Source organism: Perognathus longimembris, chromosome 4, assembly GCF_023159225.1.
Source record: "Perognathus longimembris pacificus isolate PPM17 chromosome 4, ASM2315922v1, whole genome shotgun sequence".
NCBI classification, from domain to species: domain Eukaryota; kingdom Metazoa; phylum Chordata; class Mammalia; order Rodentia; family Heteromyidae; genus Perognathus; species Perognathus longimembris.
The window spans coordinates 19845907-19863392 of NC_063164.1; the positions used below are offsets into that span (position 1 = coordinate 19845907).

General features: G+C 34.6%; 1 protein-coding gene across 7 annotated transcripts in view; it reads left to right on the top strand.

The window, feature by feature from the left end:
- The window catches only part of Ikzf2 (IKAROS family zinc finger 2), a 156087-nt gene that overhangs the window by 102011 nt on the left and 36590 nt on the right, over positions 1-17486 (top strand). For all 7 annotated transcript variants that reach the window (XM_048344821.1, XM_048344820.1, XM_048344818.1 and 4 more), the window contains one exon: positions 4718-4885. In XM_048344821.1, coding sequence (XP_048200778.1) covers positions 4718-4885 — 168 coding nt within the window. The remainder of the gene's footprint in view (positions 1-4717; positions 4886-17486) is intronic.

A 17486-nucleotide genomic window follows, 5' to 3' on the forward strand; every position in this document is an offset into this window, starting at 1 on the left:
CCATCTATCATGGGAACACCTTCTATCTTTTATTTCTAAAGATAAATCTTTGTAGATGTATGTGCGTTTCATTGGAATATGTAAACAGATTTTAAAATATATATTTCTGAAAATATGTAAACAATTGAAATACAAGGGGCTCCATAATAAAAATAACATATAAATTCATCCAGTAAATAACAATGAATGAATGAGTAAATTGGAAAACTGGGTTTTAGAAAGCACAGTGAGACTGGATAGGAAGCAGGCCGTGACCATCTTACTTGTTCTCCTAGAGTTGTTAGACAAGACTTTTGTTCCCAGTAACAGGGAAGACTGTGTGCAACATGTAGACACTTACAGCAACTTCTTAGATTTTTACATTGGATTATTCCATAATATTATTAATGTAGGTTATAATAGTGTGGGATTTTCTTAATTTGTTTTATTTTGATATTTAAAAACAACATGCTTTGTTCCCTACCATGTTCAAACTGACCAAAAGGCAAAGTTATTTAGCCCATTTAGTTTAAACACCAAATAATTTAAATGTGTTGTTTAACATTCTGCAGCCAATATACATATTTTTATAATTTTAAAAGGAGTTAATTTTTTACTTAAATACTAGATGGTTTTAGGCTGGGAATATGGCCTAGTGGTAAAGTGCTCGCCTCGTATACATGAAGCCCTGGGTTTGATTCCTCAACACCACATATATAGAAAAAGCCAGAAGTGGCACTATGGCTCAAGTGGCAGAGTGCTAGCCTTAAGCAAAAAGAAGCCAGGGATATTGCTCAGGCCCTGAGTTCAAGCCCCAGGGCTGGCAAAAAAAACAAAACCAAACAAAAAAAGAAAATGAAAAAAATATACTAGATGGTTTTACATACATCTCTGTAATGTCGAACTCATGGAATGTCCCATAATTTGATTGAAAGGATTCCTAATGTCTTACAGAATTTTCTTTCAAAATGTGAGTTAATTAATTTACTTCTTTTTTGTTATTAAGAATATATAATGTATTTTCTCTGTTTGGAGTATTTCTGAAATATATGTATACTTCAAAAAAATTTTATGGGGCTGGGGATATAGCCTAGTGGCAAGAGTGCCTGCCTCGGATACACGAGGCCCTAGGTTCGATTCCCCAGCACCACATATACAGAAAACGGCCAGAAGCGGCGCTGTGGCACAAGTGGCAGAGTGCTAGCCTTGAGCAGGAAGAAGCCAGGGACAGTGCTCAGGCCCTGAGTCCAAGGCCCAGGACTGGCCAAAAAAAAAAAAAAATTTAGATTATCTGCTTTCATTCATGTTCTAATAATTAGTGTTGAGAATGTCACTGTAATCCCAACTGTGGTTATTATCATTTCATGCAATCAAGACATTAAGAATAGTAAAATAGATTTTACCATAAAATCAGGAACACCATAGAGTTAATATCTAAAAGAACAGCGTGATTCCCATCAGTATTTCTCAAAGCCTTATCTGGTTGAAGCCAAGGTGCATTGCTATGGGTGTTTTCTATCTCATTAATGGAGAAATCTGAGTGGTGACCTGGCTTATGGCTTTTCTTCATATCTCATGGTCACCAGAATGTACAAAAGTATCCAGACTTCCATACCATGACTTAGATGCTCAGCAGTCTGACAATATTCCCAGATGTTCCCTGATTCCTGTCATTTCTCCAGCCCTCTTACAGGGTAATTATATAAATTCAGAAGCACTTTCTCTGTTAATTAAAAAAAAATTCATAGCTATTTGGAGGATTTGTAAATATAAAAGTTCAATTACCTCATCATTAGTCTCATAAATTGAAGTACAAAAAGTTTCTCCTGGTGCTGATTTTGAGTGATGAGTTAACTAATATAAGTGAGCTATTTTTCAGTATTCCAATTCAAAAATTCTAGATGGCTCTGGGTCCTGAAGGCAACTCCCTACTGCTTCAATTCCATTAAAAGTTACTGCAAACTAACTTGTTACTTGCCTGGGAAAATTTACATAGACTGGTTCCAGAAGTAAAAATGAAAAATTGAATTGAAAAATGTAACTTTTATTTGTTGTTTTCTTCCTTTTCAATTAAGTTAATTTGTGAAAGATTACCTGTTTTTTTTATTTCAAATACCATGGCAGGGGTGGGAAAGAGATAATCATAATTGGAGAAAGTTATGCCATGAAAAAGTAGTTTGAGTTTTGCCTCAAGTGGTAGAGCACCTGCCTAACAATTGTGAAAGTCATGAGTTCAGACCTCAGTCTCATTTCTCAAAAGCAAGTTATGCTGTTATTTTATTGGAGAAAAAAACACAAATGCAAAAAATCAAAGTAAGTTTGTGTTTATGTAAGTGAAATGGGAAAAGACAAGTAAATTACAATCATTGGATTTTTAGTGTGTGCATGTCCCAATACTGGGGCTTCAACTCAGAGCCTAATGATCTCACATGGCTTTTGTTCTCATGGCTGATTATCACTTGAATCACCTCCCACTTCAGGTTTTTTTGTTTTGCTTTGTTTTTTGGAGGTTTTATTTGGTGGATTTTTTTTTTGTTTGTTTGTTTGTTTTGTTTTGCCAGTCTTGGGGCTTGACCTTGGGGTCTGGGCATTGTCCCTGAACTTCTTTATGCTCAAGGGTAGCACTCTACCACTTCTGAGCCACAGAACTCTGGCTTTTCTGTTTATGTGGTACTGAGGAATTGGACCCAGGGCTTCATGCATGCAAGGCAAGCACTCTATCACTAAGCTACATTCCCAGCCCCCAATTTCAGCTTCTTTGCTGGTTAATTGGAGACAGGAGTCTGATGAGTTTTTCTGGTTGGGCTGGCCCCAAAGTTTGATCCTCCTGTGTAGCTAGGATTACAGCTATGAGCTACCCCAGCACCTGGCTCAACCATCAACTTACACTGTTTAATGAGACTTCATGTGACAGATTTTAGATTTTCTCAAATGAATCCACCTAGTTAAATAAGATACACTTTAAGGTAACAACAATGAAGATTTTTTTAACTTCTTACATTATTTTAGAACCTCTTATAAACTTCACTGTAGGAGTTTGCAGCATTTTAAGGAAAAGCATTAATTCCTACCACCCAGAAAGATTATATTCTTTTAGTATGTAAGTCATTAACTTCCAAATGGAGTACTACACAATTTGAGATACATGTGACCTATCAATTTTTTCCCAAAATTCTCTATGCTTTATTTATTTATTTATTTATTTATTTAGCCAGTCCTGGGCCTCGGACTCATGGCTTCTTTTTGCTCAAGGTTAGCACTCTACTACTTGAGCCATAGTGCCACCTCTGGCAGTTTTCTATATATGTGGTGCTTGGGAATTGAACCCAGGGCTTCATGTATACGAGGCAAGCACTCTTGCCACTAGGCTATATTCCCAGCCCTCTCTATGCTTTTTAACAAAACTTTATGACAGAACTTTAAGTAGCTGTCTGCTAGAAAGTAACTCTAAATGGCCTATCTTCTTTATGGTGAGGCCTAGCTTTCTTTAATAAGAGTCAATGTGTTTGAATTATATTGAGGGCTAAACAATATATTGAGTTTCTATTATTCATTATTATTATGAATGTTTCAGCTAAGAACAATTCAGTTTCAATTGTTTGAAACACTATTGATACTATAGTCATCATCTAACCTCAAAGAAAATATTCAGTTCAAACAATAGAGTTTTTATTCTAAACTTTGAGCCTTAAGACAATATAGTTTTACTATTTCTTTATATATTATTTGTACTTTATTCAGTTAATTCGTTTATTCACTTATTGCCTATCTCTGTCCTTAGTGAAAGGCAAAGTTGATGAAAGAATATTTTCTCCATGGTTTACTAATGCTGTTAGTTTAGGCATAGTTGACTCTTTCATTGTTTCATTATACACGTTTTTATGTTTGATGACATTAGTTAATGGAAATACACTATTAAGCAGACTACTACCATAGACCAAACTATTAAATCAGACATATACAACTGTAGCAATATCAGAAATAAGAGAAAAAGGAGAAAATATTCCTATTAAAATATTATCATAAAAAATATACAGGAAATATATGAGTGAGATTTTTTTATTTGAATTTTTAGCCTACTGTATCAGGAAATTTTGCAAAAAGTTTCACTGTTGACCAGGAGAATCAAGATACTTGTACAGTGTTTGGGGATCTTGTAATGATCATCAAAGCTCCTTCATTCATTATACCTGTGTGGGCTCCTTTTCCTTAACAGCTGTGTGAAACAGTTAAACTAGCTATTCCATTCATTGTAAAATATCTATGAATTTTAAAGAATAGCATGATAAAATAAAAGGAACAAGATTTTGTATTCAAACTGACCAAGTTCAATTCTCAGCATTAGCTCTGTGATTCTTACAGTCTCTTTGATATGTAAATTGAAATTTTTATTTAGAAATGGAAATTAACAACATCAAATTATTACTGTCATCACAAGAGTTTGGATGCTGCATCTAATGCAACCTGCAAGGTAATGAAGTGATTAGTGCCTAGGTATTTAGCTACTGGTAAATACTATTGTTATTCTTTTAAATTAGTAGCAGGAATCTTTGTCAAGTTTGTATGAAATGGAGAAATGACTACTTGACCTAAAAGTACAATCTAGAAAATCAGTGGTCAGAAAACTTATGAAGGAGTTTAGATGAACATCCTGAATATAGAGGACAGCTTTTGTTAAGTGCTTTCCAAATCAGTTGCTGGCATATAAAGTACACATCTTTCCCACTTCTCTTTGCAGGTGAACGCCCCTTCCACTGTAATCAGTGTGGAGCTTCTTTTACTCAGAAAGGCAACCTTCTGAGACACATAAAGTTACACTCTGGAGAGAAGCCGTTCAAATGTCCTTTCTGTAGCTATGCATGTAGAAGAAGGGACGCCCTCACAGGACACCTCAGGACCCACTCTGGTAAGTGCCACCTAGTTTTTGAGAAGAAAGCTAAAATAGAAGAACTTAAGAAATTACTAGGTAATTTTACTAAGTAACAAAGTTAGTTTGGAGCAAGGAAGTACCTAATAATTTTGCATATGTTAAATAACCAATAAACAGCAGAGTGCCTATGGCCCTTCTTGTTTTGAATTATAAACCATTGTCAGCTGATGAGTATCATTCTTATTTCTGGATGTTGGAGTTAGAAAAATAGCTGTTATATAAATTTTTTGTGATTTTTAAGCTTATATTATTAATAGTAATAACCATAGTAATTATGGTTAATCTAAAATGATTGAAGACCTAACGAAATGCCAGAGTAACATTCTAAAATTACTAAAAATGAAATGAAAGCTATGATTTTTCTTTTTTTTTCTTTTGCTGATAGGGTAATCAGTTTCAGATATCAGTGGCAGAGAAAATATTATTTTTAAACTGAATAATACTACAGTCATTAAAATTTGGTTGTTAGAAAAATTTATATACTAACTCTCCTTTTGTTTATTTCTCAAATCACATTTGTTGGACATTTTCTGAAATTCTTCTTTGCTTCATAAATGGTTTAATAATCTAGCACATTTGTTTTTGTAATGCCAGAATGAATACATAAAAGAGAAAATAAAGATAAAAAATCTGAATAAATCTCATTTGACTTTTAGCATAAATTGCCATAACTAAGAAGTTAAAGGTAGGGAATTAATATAGAATACTCTCAAGCCAGTTTTTTATGCCTTGTCTGTCTATAATACACATTAAACTTTAATCTTAATATAAAATATGCGAGGAGAGCATAGATTTTCATCTGTATTGAGAGATTTTATTAAATGTTCTGAAGGTAGTAAAGAAATATTTATTATCTTTTTTTACATTTTTCTTCCTATCTTTAAGACTGAATAGAATTTTTGACATGGATTTAAATTATTTAAAACTATTTACACATTAAATGATAAATCTGGGGTCATTTAAAAATAAATTTAATGCAAACATTAAGACAAAATATTCTAAGTATGTATTTTACTTTCCTTTCTGACTCAAAATTTATTCCATTTTGTAATATTTCAAAATAATACTAGGAAAACTCTCTTAGAATTCTTTTTTTATAAGACAATATTTTATTCACATGACATAATTTTGTCTAATTCACCTTTAAAATACTTCTAGCCAGCACAATTGCATACCTATAATTCCACCTGTCTGGGAGACTGAGAAGGGCAGATTTTAGAGTTCCTGACCAGCCTAGCATATATACTGCCAAAAAAAAAAAATAGAAGAAAAGCAAACACTCTTATAAAATAGCTCAAACCTCCATTGTACAGCCAAGGAAACTGTAGGCTCTGGAGTTTTCTTCTCTATTATGGGACTCTGTACTTTTCTAAATTCATAAGGATAGCTAAACAGTACTTGCAAGGTGTTTTTGGTTTTTCTTTTTTATATGTCTGTGTGTGTGTGTGTGTGTGTGTGCAAGTACTAAGGCTTAAAACCAGGCCATTATTCCTTGGCTTTTATGCTCAAGGCTGGAAACCACAGCTCCCCTACTGGCTTTTTGGTGGCTCATTGGAGATAAGAGTCTCAGGGACTTTACTGTGTCTGTGGCTTCAAAACACAATCCTCAGATCTCAGCCTCCTAAGTAGCTAGGATCACAGGCATGATCCACCTCTCCTAAGTCCTCCCACATCTTTCTAACTTGTTGCATCCATTCCCAGCTGTCAGCAGTGGCTGTGGTCCAACTTGCAAGGTCAGCCAGCACCAAGGAATTTAATGAGAAAGAAGGTGTGCAGGGAGAGGGGATGGAAGGGATGACTCTGCCAGTGGGAAACAGGAGTGCATGAGGGACATGAAGAGGAAAACCCATCAGGATGGCTACACAGTCAAGGAGAAAAAAGAAGCCAAACTAAATAAAAAGGTTAAAAGGAAGTCTACCAATTCTATGCACCCTCCACTTCAGGACTTAGGTCCTCACCACAGTCACCCAGAAGCAGAAATGTGGGTCTGGCCTTAGGCCATAGAAACCATAAGAATCAAAATTATCTCTTTTGATTATTGAAATATACCTTATATATTTTAAGATGTAACATTTATTTCCTTTAGGTAAGTATATATTTTGGCTTAAGAAGTATTACTGAGTTGACAAAAATACATGCATTGCTTAGAATTTTATGAATATAAGCTTTGCTTCAACTTCATATAAGAGATGACGTTAATCTGTTTCATTCTTTACAGAATTCTATTGTTTTTAATACTACAGTTTAGTGTGCATGTTATTTTATCTATTTTCACAAAGATGTGATGTTTATAACTGCTTTGTGCTGATTTTGAAACCTACAATACCACACCATGATTTCTGCAGATAAACAGCAATCTAAAGTACATATGAATAAGAGAATTTAATGGAATGATTATAAAGGTGGTGTTAGCTACTGTATCACTACTGAGTAGTGTTAATTTATTCCAAAAGAATTTATAATATAAACCAATCAGCAATGTTCTTCATAATAACTAGAATATAAGACTTAGATATCAAAGTCTATTTTCCTCTAATTAGTAAAAAAATCTCAAAATTGATCTTTCAATTTCACTTCCTTCTTCCACTCAATCCTATCTTCTCCTTCTTACCCTAGCCCAGGCCAAAAGCCTTACTTTCTTTCTTTCTTTCTTTCTTTTTTTGTTTTCCAGTCCTGGGGCTTGGACTCAGGGCCTGAGCACTGTCCCTGGCTTCTTTTTGCTCAAGGCTAGCATTCTGCCACTTGAGCCACAGCGCCACTTCTGGCCATTTTCCATATATCTGGTGCTGGGGAATCGAACCCAGGGCTTCATGTATAGGAGGCAAGCACTCTTGCCACTAGGCCATATTCCCAGCCCCAAGCCTTACTTTCTAGTCTGTTTTTGGTAGTACTGTATTTCTTGGTTTACTGCAGATCCTCAGTCACCACGATTAAATAATAAGTTTAAAAAATATGACTTAATGAATCTCAAGACTTTTAAATATATCTCTTGCCTCTACTTTGTAGCAATAACCTAAAATCAATTTGGTAATCTGGAATTATTATTAGCCCATTTCCCTCCCTATGAGTTCAACTGTTTGAGATGCAGGAAATAACTAGTGAGTTTTCACAGCTCTTAATGTAGCCATTCCGGAATTCTGAATCCTGATGAAAGCATACTTCCTTAAGACTGAGTTCTCTTAAGCTTCAATCTCAAGGTTTCAGGACAGAGAAATGTATTATCTATAACATCTCCATTCTCAGGTGTAGTCATTCTGGTTATAGAAGAATGACTTGGGGACTATACTACATTCTGTAAAACATCCCATAATTCTCAAGGTGGCATGACAATGGTAGGCCATCTTATCCTCCATTAGCCACCTCGTTCTGAATGGTAAAGCAGGAGAATTCTATAGGGTGGCAATCTTTGTATTTTTGGGGGGGGGCGCTCTAAAATCAATAAAAGACAGTGTTGCAAGGAACATCTTTATAAGGCATTCTGTTACATCCATGCATGAAGGAGAAGGGAAATCTTTATCCTAAATATCTAGAGATTCCCCTGAGGATGAAATTCTCCCTCTTCTATGTTTGAAGGAGTCCAATGTAATCTACTTGGCAATTGGTATCAAAGCAGGAGCTCCGTATTTGAACATTTCAGCTCAGAAGTAGAGATAGTTAAATGAGTTACATGTCCTTATAGTTGAATCCATATACAATTACTCCCCTTGCTCCTCTTATTACTATGTACATGGCCCATCGAGCAAATTCTAGGGCAAAAGAGTAAACATTTGGCTTTACTTTTTCTATATTACTAAGAACTTTCTCCACAGTGGATAATTTCAAGAGGAATTAGTGTGACATATTACCAGATTTTATACCAATTCAAAAAAATGCATCCACATAATCCTCCCACACCTTCTAATTCCAATCTTCCACTTAGTTCTTTGAAGTCATTGATCACATGGCGATGTCATTTATCATTACCTTAACTATCTCTTCTCCCACACAAAGTGTGCAATCAGATGTAGGAGCTGAAATCCTAGCTCCTGGGAGGTCTCTTCTCAAAGCTACCTCAATGGTAGTCCCTTGAAGTGGAGTTGAAAATGGCAGAGGTCACAACCACTGCCAAATACCATGCAATTCATTTACAAACTAGGCCCACTTTATTTCCTTCTCTTGTTAACTGTTTGAAGGAACAACCCATAACCTGATAGATGTGTGTTAAGGGAGAGGTGTAGAAGTAGTATTAGGAGTTATTGTGAACCCTTGAGTTATTTGCTTATCACTACATTTCGCTGTCCCAAACTAATTGGTCTCATGTTAACAATAAAATGGTATTATACCTCAGATAGGTTGACTCAGATTACACCTACTTCACGATGAATAATTTGGTCCACTTATTTATTTTAAGTTCTGTATCTGGTACTCAGTCTTAAAGAACATTCAGCAATTATGGAGCTACTTTGTTAAATGGAAAATTATTATAATTTTAAGTTCTTTACTGTAAAACTATTAGGAATCTGCACTCAGAGGATTCCATTGACAGAGATTTCAAACAGCACCTCCATTTGCCACAGATATTTCAAACATTGCATGTGCTGCCTTTAGTCATGAGTTTAGGTTAGCTTTCCTTAAGGAAGGATAATATTGCAAATCCTCTAGGTCCCAGGCTTTGCTTAGAACTGGAAACCTTGAATTTACTTAATACACATAGCAGGGCAGCATGCATGCTCAAGTTTGGCTTATGCTACTTCCAAAATCCAAAGATATCACTCTGACTTACTTGTCCCTTGTTTTTCATTATTTAAAATACAGAAAGAGCAATGTATCACTTCCTGTAGAAGACCTGTTTTAGCATGCCTACACTACTGAACATTTGCCATCTCACAGATGCTGGACATCCCTGAACTTTTCTGGAGTTTACTGTCCTCTAGCATTTATCTTATTGAGGCATCACAAATATTCATTACTTCCTTCTCACCAAACCCAGTATGTTTAATATCATGAATGTAATTGTCCCGCTTGATGTTTTGTGGTACATTAAGATGAGCAAGGTTCTCTGGTTCTATTATGCCAAAAAAGAGGTTGTATAGTCTTGAGGTAACATAGTGAAAACATGCTCTCCCTATAGAATCAAGGCAAAGTACTTCAGTCTTTATTCATAGGAATTGTTTTAGAAGGAATTGGTCTAGTCGCTTTGTGTCTGAAGTAAATGTCTATGATAAAATATGCTCCAATGAATTTTTCTGTTAGAACTACATTTGCAGTTGGTTTTATGACTAACTTTGCATTCATGCACAGATCATCTAGGTGTAGAATATGAAGTTACACTCCAGATCTTCCAGTTTCTGACAGTCTTGCTCTTATCTGTAATTTACCCAGAGAGTCATTATTTCACCTCTCCCATTGCCCCATAACCTAGAACTACTAATTTTGGTATTGTTCACTTTGTATAGCAGTACAGTTCCATAACACTCTGAATCAGGTTTTAGAGTAGGTTTTCAGCTCTATTTGTTCCCAGGCTTAGGTAAATAAGGGATGTTAAATGCTAATAGATAAACTTTCTCATGTTTCATCTGTGTTTGGACTTGAGCATTCAGTGCATTTCTTTTGCCATTTCACCTTTGTGTGGCCCTGGTGGGCCCTCAGATATAGCTCTGTCACACTAAGCTTCTCCTCACACATTGTTGCTGGCATTAGCATATAACTGTCATAGGTTCCAAAACCTAACCTCTGAGCAATGACTGTCACTGTTCTACTGTATTGCCTTATTAAGTTGGCTATTATTACCATATTTCAGCTTATGGTACGATGCATTTAAACATTTCTGTGGTATTTAGCCCTAATGAGCCCGGCTCTGATATATTTATATATACCAATTATGTGAGAAACATGAAAAATATTTGGAATATAATGTCAATGTGTCATATTATCTTTAAGTAGTAATTCCTGTAAAAGCTAATAATTTTTATTTGTAACTCTATTTTCATCCCCTAGAAGATATGAGGTAGTGTCTTGGTTTTGATTGTATGGGCCTAATATTTAGGTTATTTTTAGATAGTGGCTTGCATTTGTGAACTTTCTCTATATAGTAGACAATACACTAAGTACTTTCTATGGATTGTTTAATCAAAAGCCTTTTATAGACTAAGCAAAAGGAAACATTCATAGATTAGTGACAATAAGTCTTATAACACGGAAAGTGCTTTTAATGAAAATTCTTACAGCTAGGCCTTGTAGCTCATGCTCGTAATTCTAGCTACTGGGAGACTATGACTGAGGGAATTACAGTTCTAGGCCAGTTTGGGCAGAAAAGTTTGTGTAGCCTGCCTCAAAGAAGATTTGGAAGTGATAGTGTGCAGTTGTTATCCCAGCTACATTGGAAGCTTGACATAGGCCTGTCACATCCTGGTATATGACTGGGAAGGGAATGAGACTGTTTTACATAATAACCAACAATAAACAGGGCTGGAGGTAGGGCTCAGAGGAATAGCCTTTGCCTAGTAGGCATGGGGTCCCAAGTTCAAACTCTAGTACTAGCTGTGCTCCCTCTCTCAAGGAAAAGAAAATTCCTTCCATTAAAAAAAAAGTAAATATCGGTCAGGTTCCAGGAGTTCACACCTGTAATCCTAGGACTCAGGAAGCCAAGATCTAAGTATCTAGGTTTCAATACAGCAAGGGCAGGAAAGCCCTTGAAACTTTTTGTTTCTGATTAGCTCCCCAAAAAGCCAGAGTTGAGCTGTAGCTCAAGAGTAGAGTGTTAGACTTGATCACAAAGAACTCTGGGTCAGCACCCAGGCCCTTAGTCCAAGGCCCAGGACTTGCACCTCCCCCCAAAATTAATTTGTATATTTTCACTATATATGCACTTAATAATTCATCTTTTGATAAGAGCCCAGCTCTTTTTATTCAGAGAGAAAACTAATTTTTTAGCACCATATGCTTTTACGACTGCCATGATCTATTATCTGTAATTATATATTCAGTTTCTTTAAGAACTTAAGTACCTTTATTTTAAGATATATTTTCAGGATTTTTTTGTGATTATGTCTGCCCATAATGCAATTCATAAATTCATTTTATCAGCAAATCTTCACTGAATTTCTTTTTTAGTACTTCACACTTGCAAGTACTCTACCACGTGAGCCATACTGCTAATTCAGGTTGCTCTATTATTTTTTTATGTAGGTTCTCTCTTGTTATTAGGGACACCCTAGGCTGCAATCCTCCTATTTATACTTTTCATTGTATCTCAGATGACAGGCATGTGCCACACACTCATCTTTTCCTGTTGAGATGAGATGTGGAGGTGGGAGGGTTTGAACTTTTCTGCCCTTTGGACCTAGAACCATGATTCCCCTGATATCATTGTCCTGCATCATTGGGATAACAGGTGTACACAACCACACCTGAAATTATTGGTTGATGTAAAGTCTCACAAACTTTAATCCAGACTAACTTCAAACTACAATCTTCCCTATTTTAGCTCACAAGTAGGTGGAATAGCAAGTGTGAGCTACCAATATCCAGCCCATTGAATATTTTTGAAATGGAAAAAAAGGTTTATTAATAATACCCTTATGTTAATATTTTTCATTGGAAATTGAATATGTGGATAATGTATATAATTACAATTAAAGGCATAAGCAGCATCTATAGGTTTGGCTACAAGCATACTTGATTTTAATGACTGTACAGTTTATTCCCTACCAAAGCTCCAAGACTTCAGTGTATTGGGTTACTCGGTGTGTCTACAAAGGCATAGACAGTCAATGGGAAATCATTTGAGTGAGCGTCTTCCAATTCATGTTGTACAGATGAGGAGTAATGCAGAAAGAAGTCATACAAAGCCTGGATTCCAACCAAGGACTACAACTGCCAAATCTGCCCTTTGCACATTTTGTCTTATGTGATTCTTGAAACTGTTACACGTATTTATTCTACAAAACATAAACATTTATGAGGTGACTTCAAATTAGCAGAAAAAGAAAGAGGACTGTCTAAAAGACAGAAATAAAAACATACACGGTTAAGAAGTTTTGCTGTGAATTAGTTGTAGGACTTTGCCTAGTTATTTGGCTCTTTTAAGTCTCCCTTTGCCACTAATACTAATGATTGTTTTTCTACTTGAACTTTACTTTTGATCTATCACCACAATAAAATTTAAAGAATAGTGTTCATTCTCTCCAAACATTTTATAAAAAGTACTTACTAATTCATTTTAACTTTTAAAATAATTTTATATGCAATATATCTAACATCATAAAGAGTTTGAATCTATACAGAACCAGTTTTTCTCCTTTGCTACTCTCTGCCACCTCATGTATACTATATGAAATTTAGATAACTTATTAACAGTAGGAAGGAGGAAAGGAAAAAGATAAATAAATAATTGCAATGTACTCTCAACAGTATGTAATGTATCAATCACAATCAAGTTATCAGCTGGATGAGAAAAAGAGCTATTGTTTTCAAAACATGTCCCAGATGTTTTATTTAAAGTTGTAGGAAAATAAAAGTTACTATTCCATGTTTAAACTCTTTACTATTCAGTAACCTTGTAATATGCCATACAACCATATGAAATTCATTTTCTACAAATTTATATTAGCTTTATATAAATTTACAATGTACCCTTAATGTGATTTGGTGATACATCAATGAATCACTGGTTTTTATTACATTTGTCTTTTGGATTTTCAGCTTAACAAGCAATTACAATCCTTCCATTTGAAAACAATAGACTAGTATGGGTTTTGTTGTTTTATTTTTGAGTAGGGCTGAGATTAGACTCATGGCCTTGTGAGCTACATCCCCAAACATTTTGATTTTTACTTTGTTTTGGAGATAAGGCTTCATATTTTTCCCAACGTTGACTTTGAACTGAGTTTCTTCTGTCTCTTACTTCCCTAGTAGCTGAGATTATAAACATAGCCGGACTAATTAATGTGTTTTGTACAATATATTTTATTCTATGTATTTATTATATCCAGTATTTGAGGGAAAGAGTATTTTTATTAATCCCTGTACCATTATTAATTCAAGTAGTCCAAAAGCATACTGGATTTTGAAATTATGAGATGAACTAGAATTGCATATTTTTCTAGTTAGCACTTCAGAAATATTTCTCCTATACTTTAATATTGTAGGCATCTTAAAGATTTAAGGCAAAGGAGAAACTTATGTTTGTAATGTCTACAAAAGTGATATAGTACCTCTTTAAATAAATAGAGAAAAATGAGAAAGAATTTCTATCATGAAATAAAAATATTTATGCTATGCCAAAAATTCAAGTTTGGCTATAGAATTTTACTGAATTCAGATTACTATGAAAAATTACTGTTTACAAATGGAATCATTTAAAAACACATGGCAAGAAAAATATTAATGTCCCAAGGATGGTGATGTATTTTCTTTTATCTTCCAAAAATGTCCAGTGTATCTGCAACCATATATATATTTATTTTTTTTGGGGGGGGGGCAGTCCTGGGCCTTGGACTCAGGGCCTGAGTACTGTCCCTGGCTTCCTTTTGCTCAAGGCTAGCACTCTGCCACTTGAGCCGCAGCGCTACTTCTGGCCGTTTTCTGTATATGTGGTGCTGGGGAATCGAACCCAGGGCCTCATGTATACAAGGCAAGCTCTCTTGCCACTAGACCATATCCCCAGCCCCTGCAACCATATTTTTAACATGTATTTTTTTTTCTTAATGGGATTTGAACTCGGGGACTTGTGCTTTCCCTTGACTTGCTTTTGAATGGCTGATATTCTACCAATGAACCAGTCCTCCAGCCCAACCATTTTGCTGATTAATTAAAAATGGAGTTCTGGAGACTTTTGTGTTCAATCTGGCTTTGAATCACAGCCCTCTAGGTTTAGCCTCTTGAGTACCTAGGATTATGAATGCAATCCTCTAGCATCTGGAAACAAACTTATTTCTGATTCTGAGATATTATTAAAAAATATAGAAATAAAATATTAAGTAAACAGATCAGTTTGGGAACTGTTTTAAGTTTTTCTTCATTTTCAAACAGAATTACTTCATATTTTTCATAATACTTGCTATTTATTTCTAAATAATGGCTTTCAACTAAATAATTATTTAGTATTTAATTTTGAATTTATATGTATCAGTTAAAAATAAGTGTTTGATGAAATTACTTCATGTAATTTATGTGTATCACATTACAGACTGGCTTGAGTGTACACAAGACAAAAAATAAACATCACCAACAATCATGGAAATGGATGGGGTTAAATAAACATCTAACTTATTTCTACTCATGAAAATCTAGATTTTTATACAATACTTTGCAACCTATTCAATGTTTGACAGTTTAAGAACTTTGTTGTTTATGTCAAATTGTCAGTTTAAAACTATTTTGTCCTATAAAAGGAATTGGAACAGATGTTCCACATAATGTCCATCTGTTAAAACAACAGCTTCCTCTCTATTGTACATTTTTAGTTATTTTCAATTTCTCTATAATCCCAAGGACTATATTTTATCTACCCAATAGATCAGAATTATGGCATATTAATTCCTAAAAATTTTCAAAAATATACCAGTTAGATAGTACATAGATTTCTTAAAGCTCACTGAAGTTTGCCATTTTAAATATCTCTAATTTATGTTTTTATCTTCAGTTATGCCTTTACCTATCCTAAGAAAACCCTTATAAAAGTAGGTATTATGACCTACTCTGCTTCTAGGTATATTTTCATAGTCCCCTTTAGTACAGTTTTAAAGGTATAAGCTACATGCCCTTGGAGAATCTAATCAGGTAGGATAGCTTGTACTTCAAATTTCTTAAATATAAAACTCAAAAGTATTATCTGGCTTGGTTTGAGATAGAACTGCAATTCTATCATCTAACATCAATTGCTCTAGTTTTAAATCTGATATTAGTCTGCTAATTGGTCATACGGTGGATATTCCTTCAAAAATAGTATCACTTTTTACTAAGTAATGCCTATTACCATATTTTTTTAAGGCACTAACTGGTCAGCTGTTCTTCAAGTTTAAAGGTTTTCTAATCTACACATGGCATTTGTAGTTACTAACTTTCTTTTCTAATAATCCAGTTTCCCACTCAGTTTATTTAAATTATGTTTTCCTCTTTTATTGTTTCAAAGTTTGTTCTTTACTCTCTTTTTCATAAGTCCTTTCCCCAATCCAACAGCCATTTCTCTCAGAATTACTTCATCTTAATTTTATAATGACTGACATTTAAAAGTACATAATTAGCATTCTTGGTTTGTTTAACATGAAAAGTGTTTTGTAATATGTGTTTGTTGCAGGTTATAGACCTTTGGATATTAAATTATGAATGAGTGAGGAATAAAAAAAGTTTGAAAACCAGGTACTTGGGTACAAGATTACTATAATCAGTTCTTTTCATGTTCTTTTCACAACACGATGATTTTTGTATCAGTTATGTTATAGAGATTTTTTTATAGCACAAATCCATGGTCCAGTGAAGTGATAGGCACCTTGGATTAAATTATGCTGGCTCAATAACTGGATGTATTGTGGCCCATTAATAATAATGTTGGCACATTTGTTCTGCAGGCTTCCCATAAGAAGGAACTGTTTTAAACTGATCTTAGACCTGGCACTTGGCCCATTTTCTGGGTGAGCTCCCAAGTGTGAACTTTCCCCACACTCACCCCTCCTTCTCTTCCTGGAGGTAGTGGATAGAAATGAACTACATTGGTAATTACCCATGCACTGTCACTTGTGAAAATGATTTGTATAGATGTGCAGGGCTCATTTTCCCCATTAAGTCCTGAGACTTTGTACTGACTAGAGGGGATGGGACTAGTATCTTCAATTTCCAACTCTTTTTTTTTTTTTTTCTCAAATTTTTATTTTCAAACTGACATACAGAGAGGTTACAGTATCATACGTTGGGCATTGGATACATTTCTTGTACTGTTTGTTGCCTTGTCCCTCATGCCCCCCTCCCTCCCTCAACTCTTAAATACACATATGAGGCCCTACTTGTAGAAATTTGATAACCAGTTCAGTCAGGCAAACTGATAGATAATCCATGGGATTTCCACTTATAGAACAACTTTTTTCCTCTAGACCAATAGTTATTACCTGTGCACCCTACAAATTCTTTACAAAGCATATATATATATATATTTTGTATTTGTATATATATACAAAGCATATATATATATATATATATATATATTCCATAGCTTCTTTTTCTCAAGGCTAGCACTCTACACTTGAGCCACAGCTTCACTTCTGGCTTCTTCATATATGTGGTGCTGAGGAATAGAACCCAAGTATTCCTTTATACAAGCCAGGCACTCTACCATATTCCCAGCCCCAAAGCCTATAAAATTTTTAATGACATATACAGCATCATCTTTGAGATAAAGTACTAGCTATGCTTTTAATTTCAGGAACATTTCAAAAATGAGTTATTAGTAAGTCTCTCCTGTGTAATTGTATATTCATTTGATGTACCTCTTTTCATTTTAGTATAAAGTCATTTGTTAAATCAGTTTAGAATCCTTTCCTCTCTGTCTTTCTCTAGTCTCAGAAGTTCTAAACAAATGGGTAAGAGTCACAAACTTAATTCT